At 52.9% G+C, this 21,109-nt stretch overlaps 1 protein-coding gene and 1 pseudogene across 3 annotated transcripts; both read left to right on the plus strand.

The window, feature by feature from the left end:
* Positions 1–669: 669 nt before the first annotated feature.
* Positions 670–2,970, plus strand: LOC124979534 (transcription initiation factor TFIID subunit 13-like; annotated as a pseudogene).
* A 6,128-nt stretch (positions 2,971–9,098) lies between these two features.
* Slc11a1 (solute carrier family 11 member 1) lies at positions 9,099–17,816 on the plus strand. Of its 3 annotated transcripts, XM_047544804.1 has the most exons (15): positions 9,099–9,233; positions 9,780–9,913; positions 10,601–10,723; positions 10,984–11,103; positions 12,472–12,578; positions 12,970–13,040; positions 13,375–13,442; positions 13,581–13,736; positions 14,408–14,566; positions 15,465–15,554; positions 15,654–15,773; positions 16,156–16,305; positions 16,679–16,752; positions 17,129–17,282; positions 17,435–17,687. In XM_047544804.1, the coding sequence occupies exons 1-15, from the start codon at positions 9,227–9,229 to the stop codon at positions 17,546–17,548; spliced, it is 1,647 nt and encodes a 548-aa protein (XP_047400760.1). In that variant the 5' UTR covers positions 9,099–9,226; the 3' UTR covers positions 17,549–17,687. The 3 variants fall into 3 exon arrangements, with proteins under 3 accessions (XP_047400760.1, XP_047400759.1, XP_047400761.1); XM_047544803.1 differs by lacking the exon at positions 16,679–16,752 and having other exon boundaries at positions 17,435–17,816; XM_047544805.1 differs by lacking the exons at positions 13,581–13,736; positions 16,679–16,752 and having other exon boundaries at positions 17,435–17,816.
* The last annotated feature ends 3,293 nt before the right edge of the window (positions 17,817–21,109 follow it).

The raw sequence follows: 21,109 nt of genomic DNA on the forward strand, positions 1-21,109 counted from the left end.
GGACTTCCCTAGCATGCATGAGGCCCTGGGCTCAATCCCACCACTGCAAAAAATAAATAGTTCTGGTAACAAGAGTGAATCTGACACTCCTGTGATCCTCACAGCATCCCTTGGAGATGGGCTTTAACCAGCGCCTGGGGCTGAGTTCTGATCAAGGAACAAGATCTGATTGGCTCACGGTTTGGAGGCTGAAGAGTACCTGCGTGCTAGGCATCTGCTGAGGGCCATGACATCGAGGAGGCAAGCCTGCCAGCCCGGGTCTCCCTTCCTCCTCCTCTTTCATGTTTGTCTTTGGTGGGGGGTGCTGGGAATTGAACCCAAAGGGCACTCTAGCACTGAGCTACACCCCAAATACCCTCACTACCACTGAACTGTACCCCATATACCCTCAGCCCTTTTTATTTTTCACTTTGACACTAGGTCTCACTAAATTGTGGAGGCTGGCCTTCAACTTGTAATCCTCCTGCCTCAACTTCTTGAGTAACTGAGATTCTTTCTGTTCTTATAAAAACCACTGCTACCATCATGAGCGCCCCACCCTCATGACCTCGTCCAGTCCTACAGGTCCCACCTCCAAATGCCAGTAACATTTGAATTTAGAAAATAAGTTCCTGAGTAAAACCAGCCAGGAGCTAGGTGGCGAGGCACTATAGGCTGGCGGGCTAGTGGATGGCAGATGAGGAAGAAGACCCGACCTTTGAGGAGGAAAATGAAGAAATGGAGGAGGGAAGAAGGTGGGCAGGGTAAAGGAAAGAGACTTTTTTCTAAAGAATTTTGGTGTATGATGTATGGGTTTGGGGATAACCAGAACCCTTACACTGAGTAGTGGACATTCTTTTTTTTTAATTTATTTTTATTGTAAACAAATGGGATGCATGCTGATTCTGTTTGTACATGGAGTAACAGCATACCATTTGCATATTCATATATTTACATAGAGTAATGACGTTTGATTCATTCCGTTATTTTTTTCCTTCCCCCCCACCACTCCCACCTCTCTTTTTCCTCTATACAGTCCCTCCTTCCTCCATTCTTGCCCCCCTCCCACCCCCCATTGTGTGTCATCATCCGCTTATCAGTGAGATCATTCGTCTTTTGGATTTTTGAGATTGGCTTATCTCACTTAACATGATATTCTCCAATTTCATCCATTTGCCTGCAAATGCCATAATTTTATTATTCTTTATAGCTGAGTAATATTCCATTGTATATATATACCACAGTTTCTTTATCCATTCATCAATTGAAGGGCATCTAGGTTGGTTCCACAGTCTGGCTATTGTGAATTGAGCAGCTATGAACATTGTTGTGGTTGTATCTCTGTAGTATGCTGATTTTAAGTCCTTTGGGTATAGGCGTAGTGGACTTTCTTGAAGACCTTGTCATAGAGTTCATCACTGAAATGACTCACGAGGCAATGTCAATTGGAAGACAAGGTCGAGTACCAGCTGAAGGTATCGTCTTCTTGATTCGAAAGGACCCAGGGAAGTTTGCTAGGGTTAAAGACTTGCTCACTATGAACAAAGAGCTAAAACGAGCTAGAAAAGCATTTGATGAAGCAAACTATGGATCTGGATACTTTTTGTACTTTATGAAATTTCGTTATCTTCTGTGGAAATCATATATAATAATTGTGTATTTTCTACAGTAATGGCCTAATACCTAGGCATGTAAATGAAAGATGGAGAAACAAAGTTTTCAGCCTTTATTTTCATGTCTTTGATTTTAGATCTATACTTGAGCCTTCAATTGCCTGCCTTTACACGACCATACTTGAATTACTTACTGGGTTTTAATGACTACATGTACGTTAAAGTATCTTGAAAATTATGCAGTTCCTTCTGACTTTTGACTATCTAAAGGATGAAGTAGTATTTATGTATTAGGTATATTTGTGCCATTATAAGCTATACTACAGCTATTTAATATGTGAAATCTAAATATCATTTTGACTATGACAGCTGAGACATGCCTTACATATTCTGAAGTTTTTAGACAACTGTGGTCTGAGAGGTTAGTAAAGATAGTGCACTGGTTTGTGTTTCTTTTAAGGAGATGATATTTGAAACTACAAGTTTTTCTAAGAATGTTTATGTGTCTTAAAAGATAATTCGTTTTAATATTCTTTTCAAAAGAGTGATTTATTTTATTTTATTTTTTTAGAAACAAAGTTTCATGTCGATGCTTCCATGTTGAAAGACCTTTTTGATTTAAAACCTTTTGGGACTTATATTACTTTTTAAGTTTTAAAACTCATTTTTCCCAATCATCTATTTTCAGTAGCAGGAATGGCAACGTTTAATGAGTTAATGGCAGGATAATCATTTGGGGTAGCATTTTATTAACGTATTTGTAAGTACTCATGGAATGTGTAGTTGACTAAAACCATATGTAACTGTTGTAGTTCAGAATATACAGGTTTTGTGTGTAGTTAACTTATTGCATTAAATTCTTTACCTTAGCTTAAAATAAGGATTAAAATTGCATCTAAAGAGATCACTGAATGTTACTATTTGTGAAACTGAACTTTTTGATTCCACTTATAAACTATATCTATAAATAAGTACCTGGGAAAATTTTACTTTCTTAATCTACTGATACAGGGAATAAAGTATGAAAAATTAAACAAAAAAGAAAAAAGAAAAAGAAAAGAAGTTCCTAACATAAAATTTGGGGGGTACATTCATATCATAGCAAGGCAGGTTTATTATTATACCTATTTCACAAGTGAGGAAAAGGTCAAGGTCTGAGGCTACACAGAGCCAGGATTTCAGTCCAGGGATTCGGCTCCACAGTCCATGTACTGATCCGTTCTGATAAGAAGACCCAAGTGTCTGCCTCACAATAGGTCCCAGTGCAGAAGAGAGGCAGCTCCCAGAGCAGGCTTGACTGGACGCTGCCTTTCCCTTCCCCAGGCACCCAGAATCTTCCTCCCTCCCTGGAGCATTGCCACTAAGAGCAGCCTGGTAGAGGGGAGGGCAGTGTGCTAAGAGGGCACTCAACCTCGCCTGGGAGAGACCATGGAGGGCTTCCTGGAGGAGGCCACACCAGGCCAAGGGTGAGGGGGACGTTTCAGGAGGAAGCAGCTTATGTAAAGGCTAGGAGGTAGGAGGGTTGGGAGCATTGAACCTCTGGGCCACGACAGGGCTCAGAAAAAGTTGGTGAAGAGTCTGGGAGCAGGCATGTGGCCTGCTGTCCCAGAGGGTAAGACACTGGACATGAATGAGGCCAAGACCCAAATGCCCATCTGTTTCTGCAAGTTTCCCCTCCCACAAGAAGCCTTGAAGAGAGCAGATGAACTAAGAGCAATGCTATGCCTGTCTCAGTCTGTTTACTGCTGCTATAACAAAATGCCAGAGGTTGGGTGATTTAGCAAGAAAAAAATGTATTTCTCACAGTTCTGGAAACTGGGAAGTTTAGTATCAGGGCATTGACATCTGAGGAAGGTCTTCTTGCTACATCATCCCATGGTGAAAGTCAAGAGGGAGAGAGAGAATGCAAAAAAGATGAACTTGAGGTCTCAAACTCTTTTAGAATTGACACTAATCCATTCACAAGCCCCATGACCTAAAAACCTCCAACACTGTTGCATGGGGGATTAAGCTTTTTGGTGAACATATTCAAGTCATAGCAGAGCTCTAAAGAAGAGTCTCTGACATTTAACTAGACAAAATTCAAATCAGGCTGGTAATGCTTCGGAAGGTGCCGACCTGGTCTTTGGAATCTCTGATGGTTCTTCCTTTTATTAATCCTCTGGTTAAATCTACAGTCCCCTGACACCAGCACAAAGAAACTGTTCCTGTTCAGTTTGATGGTTTCTCCATTTTGTTTTATGCTGTGTTGCATCAAAATTTTTCTCTGCTATTTTAATCATCATAAATACCCCATGTTTAAGATATATCTCATGGCAAGGCTTTGGTAGGTGAACGAGTCCATGCTGGCTGCTATAAGAAAATACCTTAGGCTGGGTACGGTGGGGCACGCCTGTAATCCCAGCGGCTGTGGAGGCTGAGGCAGGAGGATCTCGAGTTCAAAGCCAGCCTCAGCAACTCAGCAAGGCCCTACAAAACTCAGCAAGACCCTGTCTCTAAATAAAATATTTAAAAAGGGTCGGGGATGTGGCTCAGTGGTTAAATGCCCCTGGGTTCAATCCCCAGTACCAGAAAAAAGAAGAAGATCTTAGACTGGGTAATTATACACAACAAATTGGGCTGGGGAGATAGTTCAGTTGGTAGAGTGCTTGCTTTGCAATACTAAGGCCCTGGGTTTGATCCCCAGCACGGCAAAAAAAAACAAAAAACAAAAAACTGTATATACACAACAAATTTATTGCTCACAGTTCTGAAGGCCTGGAAGCACAAGCTCAAGGTGTAGTGTCTTCTGTGGGGCTGAAGGGGCAAACAAGTCCCCTCAAATGTCTTACAAGGGCACAAATCATGTTCATGAGAGTGGCGCCTCCTGACCTGGTCACCTCCCTCAGGCCCCGCCTCCTGGTTTTTCATTTTGGTTTGCTTTGGTTTTGGGGTCCTGGGGGTCACCAGGGGCGCTCTCCCTCTGAGTTGCATCCCCAGCCCTTTTCATTTGTATTTAGAGACAAAGTCTGACTAAGAGTCTGAGGTCAGCCTTGAACTTGGAGTCCTCCTGCCTCAGCCTCTTGAGTTGTTGGGGTTATAGGTTTTGCCACTGCACTCAGCTGCGGCTAGGTTTTAAAACATGAATTTTGTGGGGACACAAACGTTTAGACAATAACAGTGGGGAAACCTGAGAATCAACTGTTCTGAGCACCCACGCTCGTAACATTTGGCATTCCAAAGAACTGACACTGCCCGACAACATTTTGGAACCCAGGGCTGGGGTGCCGCTCAGTGGTAGAGCGCTTGCCTAGCTGCAGGCAGCCTGGGGTTCCATCCCTAGCACTGCCCCTGCTCCCCCAAATCATTTCTTTTAAGGCTGAATAATATTCCATTGTGTGTGTATGCCACGTTGTCTATTTATCTCTTCATCCGTTAGTGGGCACTTAGCAGCATTTTGGCTGCCGTGAATAATGTTGCTGTGAGCGCGTGAACCAGTGTCCCCCTTTTTTGTTTTTGTACCAGGGATTGAACTTAAGGGTGCTTAACCACTGAGCCACATGCTGAGCCCTTTTAATTTTTTAAATTTAGAGACAGGGTCTCCCTAAGTTGCTTAGGGTATCACTAAATTGCTTAGGGCCTTGCTAAGTTGCTGAGGCTGTCTTTGAACTCACAATCCTCCTGCCTTGGCCTTCCGAGCCACTGGGATCACAGGTGTGCGCCACGGCTCCCAGCTGCATCCCCACTCTCAGTACTGCCAGGGTACTGGTGTCGACACAATCCCACTGATCTTTTACAGATGTCCTTCTTTTTCTTATGTTCACGTGTGTGTGCGCGTGCGCGCATTCTGTGCTGTTCTACCATGTGCGGTTTCTATATCCACCCCAACAGTGAAGATACTGAACGGTTCCAACACCACAAGGATCCCACAAGTCACTCTGTTGTGACCACATCTATCCCTACCTCGCCCATCCCTAACCCCTGGCAACCACTAATCTGATCTTCATGTCTAAGATCTTGTCATTGCACAAATGTCATTTAAATAGAATAATGATACAGTATATAACCTTGTTTAAGAAACAAATAAGATTTGTTTTGTTTTCTGTTACCCATTGAGCTACATCTCCAGCCCTTTTGTTTGTTTTGAGAAAGGATCTTGCTAGGCTGCTAAAGGTCTCCCTAAGTGGCTAAGGCTGGCCTCCAACTTGCAATCCTCCTTCCTCAGACTCCCCACTTGCTAGAATTACAGGTGTGGGCCACTGTGCCCAGCAGTATGTAACATTTTGAGATTGGCATGTGTGTGTGTGTGTGTGTGTGTGTGTGTGTACGCACACACGTGTGGCTGGGGATTAGACCCAGGGCCTTCCACAAGCCAGGCAAGCACTCAACCACTGAACCAAACCCCAAGCCCTTTTTTTAATTTTTATTTTGAGATAGGATCAAGGCTGGCCTCAAATTGCCAATTCTCCTGCCTCAGCCTCCCGCATAACTGGAATCACAGGAGTGTGCCATTGCGTCTAGCTACTTCTCGTTCAGTACAATTTCCTGGCGATCTATCAAAGTTATTGTATATATTAATACTTTGTTTCTTTTATTACTGAGTCATAGTCCACAGAATGTATGTACTACAGCTTCTTTAGCCATTCACCTGTTAATGGACATCTTGGATAATTACCTTTTGGGGTTATTACAAATAAAGGTACTATAAACATTTACGTACAGGTTTCTATGTGTGTGTGTATACATAAGTCTCAATTTCTCTGGGATTAATGCCCCGTGGTGTATCCTGGCATGGCAAGGTAGACATTGTTTGGCTAACCATCCGCCTGTTGAAGGACATCTGGGCTGCTTCCAGCTTAGGCTATTATAAATAAAGTTGCTGTAAACATTGGTGCATAAATTTTTTCCCCCGTGGTACTGGGGCTTAAACCAGGGCCTCTCCTCCGCTGATCTCTAGCTCCAGCCCTTTTTTTTTTTTTTTCCCCTTTTTGGTACCAGGATTGAACCCAGGGATGCTTAATCACAGACCCACATCCCAGTCCTTTTACTTAATTCTGAGGGACAGGCTGGGAATGTGGCTCAGTGGCGCCTGGCTTCATGAGGCCCTGGGTTCAATTCCTAGCACTTAAAAAAAAAAAAAAAAAAAAAAAAAAGTAAATGAGAGAGTCTCATTAAATTACTGAGGACCTTGCTAAGTTGATGGACCTCTAATTTTCAATCCTCCTGCCTCAGCCTCCTGAGTGTCTGTGATTACGGGCAGGTGCCACCGGGCCTGACTTGCCCAGACCTTTTTTATTCATTTTAGAGGCAGGATCTTGTCAAGTTGTCCAGGTTGGCCTTGAACTTGGGGTGCTCCTGCCTCAGCTTCATGAGTAGCAAGGATTAACAGGAGTGTCCCACCTGGCCTGGTTGGTCATGATTTTAATTTGCATTTCCTTAATAACTAATAATGTTGAACATCTTTTCATGTGTTTTTGCCATCTGTATGTCCTCTCTGGTGAACTGACTGTTCATGAGTTTTGTTCACTTTTGTTAGAATTATTTTTTGTATTTTTAAGTTTTAAGAAATTTTTGATCATAGTCCTTTGTCATGTATGTGATTTGCCAACATTTGCTCCAAATCTTTACCTTGTTGTGTGTTTTTGTTTTGTTTTGTTTTTGTATCAGCGATTGAACCCAGAGGTGCTTAATCACTGAGCCACGTCCCTGGCCCTTTTTTTACCTTTCATTTTCAGACAGGGTCTCATTGAGTTGCCTAGGGCCTCCCTAAGTTGCTGAGGCTGGCTTGAACTCATGATCCTCCTGCCTCAGCCTCACGATCTGCTGGGATTACAGGTGTGCACCATGGCACCCAGCTTACTCTTGTCTTTTAGTCATTTTAATAGGATCTCTCGTACAGCAGAAGTTTTCAATTGAAAAAAAGGTTTTAATTTGAAAACATTTTTCATTTTTATCTGAGGCTCAACTTACCTGTTTTCCCCTCCATGGATCAGGCTTTTGGTGATCAAATTCAAGAAGTCTTCATTTGGTTCTAGATCTGGAACATTTTCTCCTGCATATTTTCCTAGAAGTCTGCTAGTTGCATATTGACATTTAAGTCTGTGATTCATTTTGAATCAACTAAGAATTATGAAATTTCACCCTTCCTGGGCAGGGGTTAGTATTCAGCAACACCCCTAGATCCAAAGGGACACCTCTGCAGATTTCTGCTACTCTTGGGGAACTTCCTGCTGTCTGATTCTCTGCCCAGGATCTCTGCTCTTAACCTTGGCACAAAGCCCCTCTTCTGAACTTAGAGGTTGTGAGGGATACTGATCAGTGGATGATCGGTTACAGTTGAGGAGTTCCTAGCTGTGGGAAAGTCCTCCCAAATAGGCGGAAAGGAAGGCTCCCTGTCCCCGCCAGTTGAGCCCCACAAGAGCCTCAGTTGGTGATTGGGAAATGTGTGCCGACCTCAGGGGCCAGGGATGATGTGGTACCTTGTGCAACAGGACTGTGTGGTGACAAGCCATGAGGGTGCTGTGTTCCCTCTGGACCTATTCCTCACCCTGTCCCCACAACGCCATCTCTCCAGTCCCCCCAGCCTGCCCCGTCAATGAGAAGCCAGGAAATTGGCTTCCTACTCTCACCCTGGGTTCCCAAGTGTCATTTAAAGTTTTTGACTCAATATGGGACTAAATCATATTCTAGATCAACTCTGGGCCTGGAAATCTCTGGAAGAGGGAAATTTCATTTCCTTCTTCTCCATACTTCTAACACCACCTGGGTGTCAGAACTCAACTCTGATCCTAACGACCTGGAGTTAACATGAGCCCCACAGGTTAAGCCCGTCCCATCAGACCGACCCCCTACTCTAGATGCCAATTGCAAGGAGCGGGTCCCCAAGTTATGCACACCTCTCTCCAAGTCGGCTACAAATTGGAGGTTCCCACAACCCTCAGTTTTGATCATTTGTGGCTCACAGAACTCGGGAAAACTCTACTGACTAGTATGGCTTATTATAAAGCATATAACTCAGGGACAACCAAAAAGCAGGGCTACACAGGGTAAGGTCATTTGGGGGTGGGGGTGCACGGAGCTTCCTTGCCTCTCAGATGTGGTACCCACTTAGCACCTCAGTGTGTTCCCCAACCAGGATTCTCCCTGAGACCCTAGTCGAGGATTTTCACAGAGGTGCCATGAGGCAGGCACGTTTGATTGAATCATGGCCACTGCTTATGGAACTCATTCTCCAGCCCTCTCAGCTCCTGGAGGTGAGGGAGATGGAAGTTCCAACCTGCTAATCACTGTGCTGTTCCTCTGCCAGTGGCAGGAAGTGTCTGAAATCAGAGCTAATCTGGGAGACAGAGCACGGGGGCCTGGAAGGGAGCCACAGCTGTTGTAGGGCATAGGGCAACTGGAGAGGAACCAAGGTCCATGCTGGGGGTAACCAGACCCTTCCGCCAGAGCCGGCCACTTCTGCCTTTGGAGAGTTTCACAACGCCCAAGTGTGTGAATATGTGAGTGTCCGCATCCAGTGATGTAAGAGACGGGAGTCAGGATGATGGTAAGAGGGCGTGTTCCCATAGTCACTCGGGCGCCCCACGGAGCGGGCGCAGGCTGAGGGGCCGCCGGCACGTTGCTGAACTCACCGCGCACCTGACGCCTGTGTCCTCATGACGAGTGAGTAGTGACCTCCAGGGGCTCCCCTGATTAGGAGGGCAGAGTGGACCAGGGCACTAGGTCGGGGGAGATCTGAGGAGGTGAGGAAGCCCCTGGTCCCCCTTGGGAGTCGTGGAAGACTACGGTTCTGAGCCCAGACCCTGGGGATGAAGTCTCCCCACCCTGAAGGGCCCGTGGTTCCCGGGCCTGGTCTCTGTAGACGCAGCCCTTGGAGCTTCGTCCTCTCTGGAGGAGGCAGGGATGAGGCCAAGGGCAGACATGGTGGCCTCAACTGGTCCTGCCCAGAGCCTGGTGTCTCTCTCGCACCTCTGAGACCTCAGTGTGGGGAACTCTGTGCTCACATGAGAGGAAAGTAATTCTGAAACTTCCCGTTCCCACACATCTGAAACGGCAGGTCAAGGGGTAAAGGCAGGGACTCAAGACCAGGGCCGGGGACCTTCGTTGCTCCACTTTGCCAAGGAGAGGAGAGGGAGGAGGCAGATGGCTCGAACTTGGGGCTCTAGACAGAGGCAGGGCACTCAGTATGCTTCCTGGGGCTCCTCGCAGGTGACGGGAGCCCCCAGAGGCTGAGCAGGCCCAGCTACGGCTCCATCTCCAGCCCTCCAGGCCCAAGGCCGCCACAGGCGCCCCCCAGGGAGACCTACCTGAGTGAGAAGATCCCCATCCCAGACGCGCAACCGGTGGGCATGCTGGGGACTTCCTGGGGGCTTTCAGGGGTGACAGGATCCTTTGGAATCTCACATGCTAGAGAAGGGGGTATCTCCTGGAACCACGGAGGTCCCTCCCTGCTCCCAGCAGCAGTGACAGTGGCACCTGGCCCTGCTTGGCTCCTGTCTCCAGCCCTTAGTGGAGCTCTCCATGGTTGTCTAAGAATGACACCTCAGCTTCCCTGTGGAGGGAGGGGGCCCAAGGTGACTTAGGATGGATGCCCCCAGGTTTGTTTCAGGCAGGACGTGGGGCAAGGGGAGGAGGGTGCGGGCTGGGGTCTGGATGCCGTCACTGCATCGCCAGAATCTCCAGCAGGTTCCTAGGAGGACAGGCCAGGGCCTGGAATGGGTGGGGGACTGCAGTCTAAGGGGACCCCAGAGAGACTCTTGCGGTCTGCGAAGGAGCTACAGGGGGAGGGTTGACCGCGGAGAGCTCCCCTCTTGGGTCTCTGAGGACCTGCTGAGTCAAGTGGCAAGAGGTAGCCAGGTCAGGTGCAGGCGGGCTGCTGAGACTGCGAAAGTGACAGTGACCGTGACCCATTCAGAAAGCAGGTCCTCCGTGACTCAGCAAACCCTGCGGTTCCTCCACACACGCCCCTCCCATGCCCCGGGGACTGGCCATGCCGTCCCCAGGACCTCCTCCTCTGCTTCCACACCCAGGGCACATTCAGCTTCCGAAAACTGTGGGCATTCACGGGGCCTGGCTTCCTCATGAGCATCGCTTTTCTGGACCCAGGAAATATCGAATCAGATCTTCAGGCTGGCGCCGTGGCTGGATTCAAAGTGACCGAGTTGGGGCGAGTGGGCGGGAGGGGACCAGGCTGAGACGGGGCTTGCCATGGTTGCTCAGGGCTGCCGGGTGGGCGAGGCATCTGCTTCAATGGGAAGGACGGGGTCCCCAGGGGAGTCCTCCAAAGCACGGGCAGTTCCCACTCCGTCTTCCCGCCTCTCCCCATGGCGTGTCCTTGCGTCGAAGGCGTCACCAGTGGGACGCCTTCCAGGACAGGCCCTCCTGGCTGAGGCTCTCCTCCGCCTCCTCACAGCTGCTCTGGGTGCTGCTCTGGGCCACCATGCTGGGCTTGCTCTGCCAGAGACTGGCTGCCCGGCTAGGCGTGGTGACAGGCAAGGACTTGGGCGAAGTCTGCCACCTCTACTACCCTAAGGTGAGTTAGGGGGCCTGGACAGGAAGCACGCACAGATTCTGAACCCCGAGCAGCCACTTACGGCTTCCATGATCAGATTACTGCATCGTCCCACCCATGTGTGACAAGTCCAGTTGACAGATGAAGACCCAGCTTCCAGCAAATGGCACACAGACTCGGGGGGCATCAGGGTGAAACACTTGTGTCACACAAGGGGAAATCAGAACCTGGGGAGGTGACTTGCTTGCCCAAGGAAAAAATCAGAAAGGCATCAGCTCAGGGAAGGTGGCTGCTGAGCTGGACCATGGGGTAGTTGTCAGTGTCCAGGCAAGAAAACAAATTATACCATGAGAAATTTTGAAGAGATGCAGGCATTTAGCTCCTCCAGTGTTGAAGGGCTGGAGGAGCAAGTGCAGGAGCTCACCAAAGCTCAGAAAACTGCCATGCTCCTGGTGGGGGCCCAAGAGCCATCATCTGCCATTTAGTTTCCAGAAGCATTGTGGCCACTGCTTAAATAACCACCAGTGTGGCAGGAGCTCAGGTTACCTGGTGACCTTGCTAGTGACACTGCCAGAAACACCACCAGAAAATGGTTTCTCTTTGCCCAATCTGTCTTAGTTTGTTTGTCACTGCTATAACAAAATACCTGAGGTTGGGTGCACTCTGAAGAAAACAGGTTTATCTAGCACAAAGTTCTGGAGATCCAAGAGTGAGATGCTGATTCTGCTTGACTCTGGTGAGGGCCTCATGGCACATGGCATCGCAATGGCAGGAACACAGGAGGAAGGGATTACATGGTGAGACAGGAAGCCATGGTGAGACAGGAAGTCAGAGCAATTCAGGAGCCAGGCTTGCTCTTTTGTAACAACTCACACTCTTGGGAACTCAGAAGCCTCCAGTGAAAATTACATGACTCCCTTCTGAGGGCAACACCCCAACCCCTTACCTACTTTCTTCTAGGCCCACCTCTTTTTTTTCTTTGTACCAGGGGCTGACCTCAGGGGCACCTAACAACTAAGCCTCATCCCCAGCCCTTTTTAGTCTTTATTTTGAGACAGGGTCTTCCTAAGTGGCTGAGGTTGGCCTTGAACTTGCAATCCTCCTGCCTCAGCCTCCTGAACCCCTGGGATTACAGGGTGCACCACCGACCCCAGTAGGTTCCACCACCTCTCTACATTGCTGCAATGGAGTCAAGCTTCCAGCGCACCAAACTCTGGGGGACAGACATAAACCACATGCAAACCATAGCCATCTTGTACAAGCGCTTCTTACGAATGTAGCTGGCAGTCTTCTGGCCCAGCAGCACAGTACAGAGAACGGACAGGAGAGGGTGGGACTTGAACTACATACGATTGGCTCCCTTTTGAGGAAGGGATGTCCCCTCCACAGGTGCCCCGCACCCTCCTTTGGCTGACCATTGAGCTAGCCATCGTGGGCTCTGACATGCAGGAGGTCATCGGCACAGCCATTGCGTTCAATCTGCTCTCAGCTGGACGGTACCAACCACCCCAGTGGACGCCCTCTCCACAGGCCAGGGCTGGGGAGGGCTGCTACTTCTTCCCCAGTCCTGACCTCCTGACTCCCTTTTAGCTTGCTGTCCCCTCGGACATAGGGCTGTTGATCCGTGTCTCAGAATGTAAAGTGACCTCTGTAAAGTCCCACAGATGTGACTGACTGAGCTTGCAGGACTACAGCTCTGAGCTTCCTGCCATGCCTGGTCCCAGGCTGGTTTCGCCCGTCCTGGGGTGTTGGGTTGACTTTCAGGGCTCCCCCCCCACTGCCCAGCTGTCCCTGCACTCAGGAGGCCTGGTCCCACAGTCTGTGCCCTGAGGCTGGGAGTGCCAGACACTGAACCGGCTGGGCTGACCCAGGCCACTGTGGTTGCAGAATCCCGCTCTGGGGTGGCGTCCTGATCACCATTGTGGACACCTTCTTCTTTCTGTTCCTGGATAACTACGGTGAGAGGCCTGCGCAGCGCCAGGGGGGCGGGGCGGGGCTGAGAGCTGAGCCTGCGGGGCTGCCGCCGGGCGGGCGGGCGGGCCGACCTGCCACTGCTCGGAGCTCCCTGGCTCTGGCTGTGTGGCTTCAGCTAGGGACCTAGGTTTCTGGCTCTTTATCTGTAACATGGGGAAATAGTAGCACAGATGTCACAGGGCTGCGACTTCAGCTTCAGGTAGGTAGTACACATTAAGCCCTCGGCACAGCGCCTGGAACAAAGTGCTCAAAACATTAGCCATTAATAATAGCTGATGTCACAGGGTTTTCTGGTTGGTTGGTTTGCTCTGCCCCTAGGGTTGCGGAAGCTGGAGGCTTTTTTTGGATTCCTTATCACCATCATGGCCTTGACTTTCGGCTACGAGGTACGAAGTCAGCTGCCTCCCCTGGGTCAGGCCCTGCGGTTGCGGGAAGCGCCCTTAGGGAAGCCCTCAGGCGCTGGCTGGGCTGGAGGGTGAGGCTGGTGTCCCCGCTTCAGTGGGCTGGCCGTTTCCTCCCCGCAGTACGTGGTGGCTCGGCCGGCACAGGGAGCGCTTCTTCGAGGCCTGTTCCTGCCCTCGTGCCCGGGCTGTGGCCAGCCAGAGCTGTTGCAGGCGGTGGGCATTGTTGGAGCCATCATCATGCCCCACAATATCTACCTGCACTCCGCCTTGGTCAAGGTGATCGGAGGGGCGGGGCGGAGAGAGGCCTCCTTCCTTAGTCTCACTGGTCCCGCCTCCAAGCCTGGAACCCGCCCCTCGGCTCCTGCATGATTTGAGGGGGGAAAGGAACCATTCTCTATTATAAATGTATAAAAAGGAACATCTGCTGTGCGCAGAGAGCTGTTGAAAAAGCAGTCAAGGCCCTGCCTTCCTGGAGCCTGTATTCTAGGAGGGGAGATGTGCAAGGACCAAGCAAATAAAGGGATCGTGGGCTGTGAAAGATACTCTGAAGGAAACTGAAAGAGAAGTCTGGTCGACAGTGACCAAAGACGGGGAGGAGCTATTGTAAGCAGCGGGAGTAGCAGGTGCAAAGGCCCTGAGGCAGAAATAAAGCAGGCATGTTTGAGGATGTAACATGGTGAGTGAAGGGGAGGGTGTCAGGCTGATTTAGATGGGGATCTCAAAGGCCAGCCTTCCTTTATTCACACAGCTGGTCACTGACTGTGGACAGAGCCTCGGGCAAAAACAAGGATATAGGAAGGAGGCAACTGACCAGGTCCTGAACCAGACTGCCACCCCTTTAGAAAGAACTGGGGTTTAGAGGGAACATTCCTAGAAGTGTGAAGGTAGGGGACTCAGGTGTGACTCTGAGGCACTTTGGCCCGCCCCTCTCCCTTTGATCCTCATAGTCCCGAGAGGTGGACCGAGGTCGCCGGATGGACATCCGAGAAGCCAACCTGTACTTCCTGGTCGAGGCCACCATCGCCCTATCCGTCTCCTTCATCATCAACCTCTTCGTCATGGCCGTCTTTGGGCAAGCCTTCTACCAGCAAACCAACCAGGACACGGTGAGGCGCGCTTTCCCTGCGTCCTGGCACTGCGTACCCCCTCCCCCAGTCTATGGGACTCCGGGCAAGGCAGCGACCTTCTGAGTCTCTGCCCCAACTCCGAGCTCGGGGGTCCTCTCTCCTGATGCTCTGCATTGTGGCAGAGAAGCCTCGTTCCCTCAGCAAATCGTCACTAAGCATCTGTTAGGGGCAGGCAGCATCCTCCACCCTGGGAACAGCAGCAGTGACTGCAGACCCGCCCTCCTCCGGCTGACACGGGGGGCGGGTGAAGGGACCCGAGAGCAGCCCACAAATAAACACAGCGGAGCAGAGTCTGAACAGTGCTGGGGAGGGATTAAGGTGGTGCAGTGGAGGGACAGGGTGTCAGGAAGGCTTCTGGGAGGAAGTGACATTTGTGCAGAAAGCAGGAACAGGCTGCTGCTCCTGGATCTGTCGGTCCTGAGGCTGTCACACTACCGGTCAGTGTCGGAGCCCTGTGGGGGAGGGGTGGCCAGGCCTCCCAGGAACTGGCGCTGCCAGGGCTTTGCGATGTAATCTGGGGGTCACACCCCTCCCGGGGTTTCACCCTGTTCCTTGGCGCAAGGAGAGAGGACTAAATAGGGCTTGCAAACTCGGGTCTCCAAGGTCAGACGGCCGCCGGGCTGGGAGGAAGAGGAGACTGCCGGGCAGTGCCAGCTCCTGAGGCTGGAAACGAGTCCCATGTGAATTGCTCCCCTTTTTAAATAGTGGCAATAAATTCACATTAAAGCGGGGAGAACAAAAAGACTCGCCAGCCCGACTGTGGCCAGATTCAGTCTGCAGACCATCAGTATTTGACCTCGGTCAAGGCCTGGGGGTCTGATTTTCCAAGACTGAGTCTGTGCTTCCCATCTCGCTCCCACTGGCCCGGTGCCCGCAGTACAACGTCTGTGCCAACAGCAGCCTCCGCGACTACGCCAGCATCTTCCCCAGGAACAATGACACAGTGTCGGTGGATATTTACCAAGGAGTAAGCACCTGGAGAGTGAGGGCGGGGCGTGAGGGAGGCCGGCGCGTCGCCCCGCCCACGTGGGCGGAGCCGAAGGCCTGACCCACCCCGTCGCTCTAGGGCGTGATCCTGGGATGCCTCTTCGGCCCTGCGGCGCTCTACATCTGGGCGGTGGGTCTCCTGGCGGCAGGGCAGAGCTCCACCATGACCGGCACCTACGCGGGACAGTTCGTGATGGAGGTGGGGCGGGAGGCGGGGAGGGCCCAAGGACAACAGGCACACGACTGGGGCCTTGTGATCCTCAGAGCAGCCCCAGGGCGCCGCCCTAGACCCACTTGACAGATGAGAAAAGTGAGCTTCAGAGAAATGAGGCGACTTGCCGGAAGTTGCAGATGCAAGAGAAACAGAGCCTTTTCCCAAAAGCCCTTTAAAAGTCTTCAGTAATCAGTAATGGGTGGGACCTCCGCCCTCCCACCCACTGCCCCTCCACCAAATGGGGACAGAGCTGTCCGCATTTCAAAGATGGAAAAGCCGCGTCCTCCCAGGCGTGAGATGGGCTGAGACGAGAGTGCTATGAAATCCCCGGGCCCACCCCCATCCAGGTGCTCGCTCCCCACCCCAGGGCTTCCTGCGGCTGCGGTGGTCCCGCTTCGCCCGCGTGCTCCTCACCCGCTCCTGCGCCATCCTGCCCACCGTGCTTGTGGCCGTCTTCCGCGACCTCAGGGACCTGTCAGGCCTAAACGACCTGCTCAACGTGCTGCAGAGCCTGCTGGTGAGACGGGTGGCCCAAACAGGAACCACAACCACCCCGCAGGGCGCCCACTCCAGCCGGCCAGGCTCCATCCTAAATGCCCGTGGCTTACAACGCTCACCAAATCGGAATCCTCATCATCCCCGTTTTACAGATGGGAAAACTGATGAGCAGTTAGGTGACTCATGACAGAGCTGGAATTCAAACTCAGACAGCCTGGTGCCAGAGCCCCCACAGCCCCCACAGCCCTCTCCTGCTTTGGGAGACAGGTTCCGAGGAGTTAGGGACTTGCCCAAAGGCTCACCACAGACAAAGGTTGAGGAGCTGGGCTCCTGCATCCCCTGCTGTCCTGGAGGCAGGGTCCCTGGCCTCAGCCTCCCACCGCTCTCTACAGCTTCCCTTCGCTGTGCTGCCCATCCTGACGTTCACCAGCATGCCAGCTGTCATGCAGGAGTTTGCCAATGGCCTGTGAGTACTCCCTTCCAGGTGTTCATCACCTGAGGTTGGAGCTACTCAGTCCCAATAGCCAGTGAAGCACTTGAAAGCTCAGAAAGGTTGAGGAACTTGCCCGGGATCACACAGCTAGTAAGTAGGGGAGTCTGGGGGGTGAAGGCTGTTTCAAGAGCCTGAGGTTACCCTCACCTCACCTCTTGCCAGATCCTGCCAGTGTGGAGCCCGGAGGGCCTGGGGACAAGAGGTGGGCCAGGGGTCTGTCTGTACCAGGTCCCACAGCTCAGAGAAGAAAGCCTTGTGCGCCCGCTCCCAGCTCCAGGCTAGCTGTGGGCACTGGAGGGCGGCAGGATGGGCAGTGCAGCCAGTCCTGAGCTTCCTGCTTGTCCCCTAGGCTGAGCAAAGCTGTCACCTCCTGCATCATGGCACTGGTCTCTGCCATCAACCTCTATTTTGTGGTCAGCTACCTGCCCAGTCTCCCCCACCCGGCCTACTTTGGCCTTGTGGCTCTGCTGGCCTTAGCCTACCTGAGCCTCACCGCCTACCTGGTAGGGGGGCTGTGGGGATGGGGCTGTGGGGGATGGGGGAGGCCAGGAGAGGAAGCCTTGGGGAGGGCTGGGAGGGGGCCACAGGGTCTTCCCCAGGGGTCTCAGCCCTCCCCCACTCACAGGCTGACTGTCCGGTGGTCACCTTCTCCCAGGTCTGGACCTGCTGCATTGCCCATGGAGCCACCTTCCTGACCCACAGCTCCCACCAGCACTTCCTGTATGGGCTTCCAGAAGACAATCAGGAGGGTGGGAAGTGCTCTGGCTGAGGTCCCCCAGGCCCTGGCTGGGAGATGGGATGAAGGGGCAGCCTGCTTGCTGGACACTGAAGGGACATGGAGCAGGAAGATGGAGCCAGACCCTTTTGAAAGCCATCCAACCGTGGTCCTTAGGGACTAACGGTCTCCTGGTTTAAACAAATGCTTCACCTCATCTGTCCTCATCTGTAAAATGGGGACAAACCCAACTTTGCCATGGATATAAAGCACTTTAACACAGTGCCTGGCACTTGAAACTTCAAAAAAAAAAAAAAATTATACTGCGCACACGTAGTGGCTTGACCCATGAGGGACGGGAGAGACGGGAAGGGGCACAGACCCCACACTGGCACTTGGAATAGTCTGATGAAAGTTAAATAACCGCGCTCGCTCCTCTTCCAAAGGGCTAGGAGGCAAACCCGGAAGACTCGAAATCCCACCCCCCACCCCAGTCTCTGGTTCGCCCCTACTCTGCGCTTGCAACCCATGTTCCAGGCAGTAAAACCAAGGCGCAGTTCTTGTTCCTTCAGGCACCAGGTCATAAGGAACCCAAGAGCCCGTGCCTTGAGTTCCACTTCATTTGTCATCTCCCCAGGGGACCGGGCGGACGGGACTCCTACGCGGCTTGGTTAACATTCCCTCTGTGCTGACTCCCAGCTCCCCCTAGGGGCAGGGACAGTCCGAGCGCCCGCACTCCCGCCTCGGCGTCTCCGCTCCCGGCTTAGCGGCACCACCAGGGTAAACGGGTGCCCGAGTCTCGCGCCCGGGGGCCACAGAATGATCCCCGGCCAGGAGGTGGCGAGTAGCTATGTGGGCGGGGAACCCCCTCAGCCTCAGGGAGGGGCCGGGCACCCTTCGCCCGGTATAGAGGCTGCACTTTACAGACGCTCCCTAGGCTGTTTCTAGGCTCCCCTAAGTCCCTCCTCCAGACTCCTCCAGTCCCTCGGACCTCAGCCTAGGAGTTGTGGAGAGCAGCAGCGAGGAGGGGTAGCCGCGCCTTCCCCCTAAGTTGAGCCTGGGGCAGATGCGGTGCCTGAAAGTAACCCGGACTTCCCGGGGACCTAGCGGGTCCGGCGGCCTGGCTTGGCGCTCTGGTTGGGGCGCTTGTTTATGAGAAGAATTTCCTCTTTCTTAAAAGGGCAATGTTGAGAGTGGGGCCCGCAAGGAGAGAAGGGATGGGACGCGTCTTGGCTCTAGTTGTGCAGCTGCCAGAGAGGGCGTCTGGGCAAGAAGATCGCCCATCCCCCGTCTCCAGGCGCGTCCCTGGAGAAGACTGGACCCAAGCGAGCTGAAGAAGGGGATGGATGAGGGCGGGTGGATAGTGAAGAAAGGAATCTCCCAGGTGCCTGCTGCCCATTTCCCTCGTCAATCATTTGACATTAACTGGGTGTCAATTCTGTGCCAGACCTGACACTAGAGGTGGGAAGGGAGAAAGAATTCCGAATTAAAGAACATGTCAACTGGCAAGGAGGGCGCACTCTAGGAGACAGCCACTGAACAGCAGGATTAGGTGAAAGGCACCTGACCCTGACCTACTGAGGCCAGGTCGGAGCAGGTGACTTTTGTTCGGGACTTGGAATAGGAAGGGGGCAGTCCAGGAGGGTGTGTGTGCCAGGAAGTGCAGAGACAGGAGCCCCTCTAGGGATCCTTGGAGCAGGACTTGGGGGCGGGCAGAAGGATGTGTGTACTGGTCATATGAACATTTAAGCCTCGGACTTAGAACTTGGGGTCAAAGAAGACAGCAGAGGGCCAGCCAAGGCGCGATCCTGGGCCTCCCGGTAGGAACCAGGATGAAGTCAGGACAAAGTTGATTTGAGGGCGAGGAGGCCTCTGCCTGGGGCAGCCCCTACCTCCACAGTATCTCTGGGTCCCCCGGGCTTTTAGGTCTGAACTGAGGGAGGAAGGCTGTCATACCCCAGGGCTGGGAGTGGCCCTGCACCTTGAGGATTCCTAGGAGCCCTGCCCTACCCTACCCTTGGCACTGCCCCCACTCCGCACTTGGCAGGGGATGGAGAAGACCTTTGCCCTTAATTGCAAGACTGGATTCTTCTGAGTCCTGGGCCACCCCACACTGGACTGGCAGTCCAAGCGACTGTTCTTTCTGGGAATGCAAACTGATAAAACCGGATCCAAATAAATTCTTTGGGTACAGTGACCAACAGCTGCTGGGGTGGAGGTGGACAGTCGCTGGCGGACTGGGGGAACACTGCCCCCTCCACCCTATCCACCTCAGGACTCTCCCTGAAACCTGCCGACGTGGGGCAGGTGCGCCTGCCTGGGCAGTCTCTCCCCTGGGAAGAGACCCGCGCCGCAAAGGCTTGGAGGGGGCAGTTAGGGATGTGTGTTGGGGGGTGGGATCTCCGTTTGTGGATGGCGGGTGAAGGGACAGTGGCCCGCCCTGCCCTGTGTTGTGTATCTCCGGGACAGCCAGGTCGGTTCCAGCCCCCTTCACAGTCCCTGGCCACACTTCCTACTGGGGTCAGTGCGGACGAGCATCCGGAGATCTAGTTGAGACGCCACCCCCGGGTCGGACTGAGGAGGGGCGCTGGGTTGCGAGGCCAGAGTTCCGCCCCTGTCCTAGCTGGAGGGCCTGAGCCGCTCGCTTCACTTCTGAGTTCAGTTTCCTTATGGGTCACAAAGGGGTCGGTTCTGTGGAACACGAGAGATTAGGGGGCGCAGTCAGAGCGCAACTCTGTCCTAGAGCTGGCGACGCGCTGGCGATCAAGTGCAAGGATGGCGGCCCTGCAGCGCCCTAGGAAGCAGAGGAAAACCGGGGTCCGGCAGCGGGCGGGCATCTGCACCCCACACTCCGCGCCCGCGCAGGAACCAGAGCCCGCGCACCAGGGCTGGCGCCGCTCCCCTCACCGGCCCCGGCGGACGTGCTCCGCGCTCGCTCCCCGGGCTGGACGGGACAGGACGCGCCCGCCCCGCCCCGCCCCGCCCCGCCCCGCGGCCGAGGCCCGGGGGAGGGAAGGAAGTGCCAAGGCGTGTTTGTCGAGGCTTGGCGTTATTTTTAAAATTGTGAGCACCAAATAGTAACGAGAGATGGGGGAACTCGGTAAACGAGGAAAAAGTGACCCGCACACGCCTTGGCGCACACACGGGGGTTTCCCCAAGAACTGCGTGGCTGGAGTGTGTCCCCACAGACCCGGGTGGCGTGTGTTTAAACGCCGTTAGCTGTGGATGCCTGAGCCACTGTGCACAGGGCGCCAAGCTGGGCACTTGGGAACCGAGCCGGCCCTAGGAACCCGCACGGAATGGCGGTGGGCTGGGGAAGGGGATCAGGGAAGGCCAGGGGATTAGGTGGCATTTTCTCTATGTCGGTGGGCGAAGGAGGAGGAACTGCGTTTCAAGCGGCGGGGAGAGTGCCTACGAAGCCCTGGCGCTGGGTGGGCTCTCGGCTCCTCTAGTCGGGAATGCAAGGCAGAGTTGGCGCCAGGTGCGGTGTGGGGCAGCTGGGAAAGGTCGGCAGGGAGCATCTCCCGGGCAGGAAGTTGGAATTTTCACTCTACGGACCCGGATCTCCTCACCCCGAGATCGGTGGGTGGTGACAGTCAACAGTCAAATCAAGAA

This window comes from Sciurus carolinensis, chromosome 3 (assembly GCF_902686445.1).
Source record: "Sciurus carolinensis chromosome 3, mSciCar1.2, whole genome shotgun sequence".
In the NCBI taxonomy this organism is placed as follows: domain Eukaryota; kingdom Metazoa; phylum Chordata; class Mammalia; order Rodentia; family Sciuridae; genus Sciurus; species Sciurus carolinensis.

Excerpts from the sequence above, each read along its gene's own strand:
- Slc11a1 (XM_047544803.1), top strand. Across the intron at positions 14,567-15,464 it reads AGCAAACCAACCAGGACACG|TACAACGTCTGTGCCAACAG; the intron begins GTGAGGCGCGCT and ends CGGTGCCCGCAG. Across the intron at positions 15,555-15,653 it reads CGGTGGATATTTACCAAGGA|GGCGTGATCCTGGGATGCCT; the intron begins GTAAGCACCTGG and ends CCGTCGCTCTAG.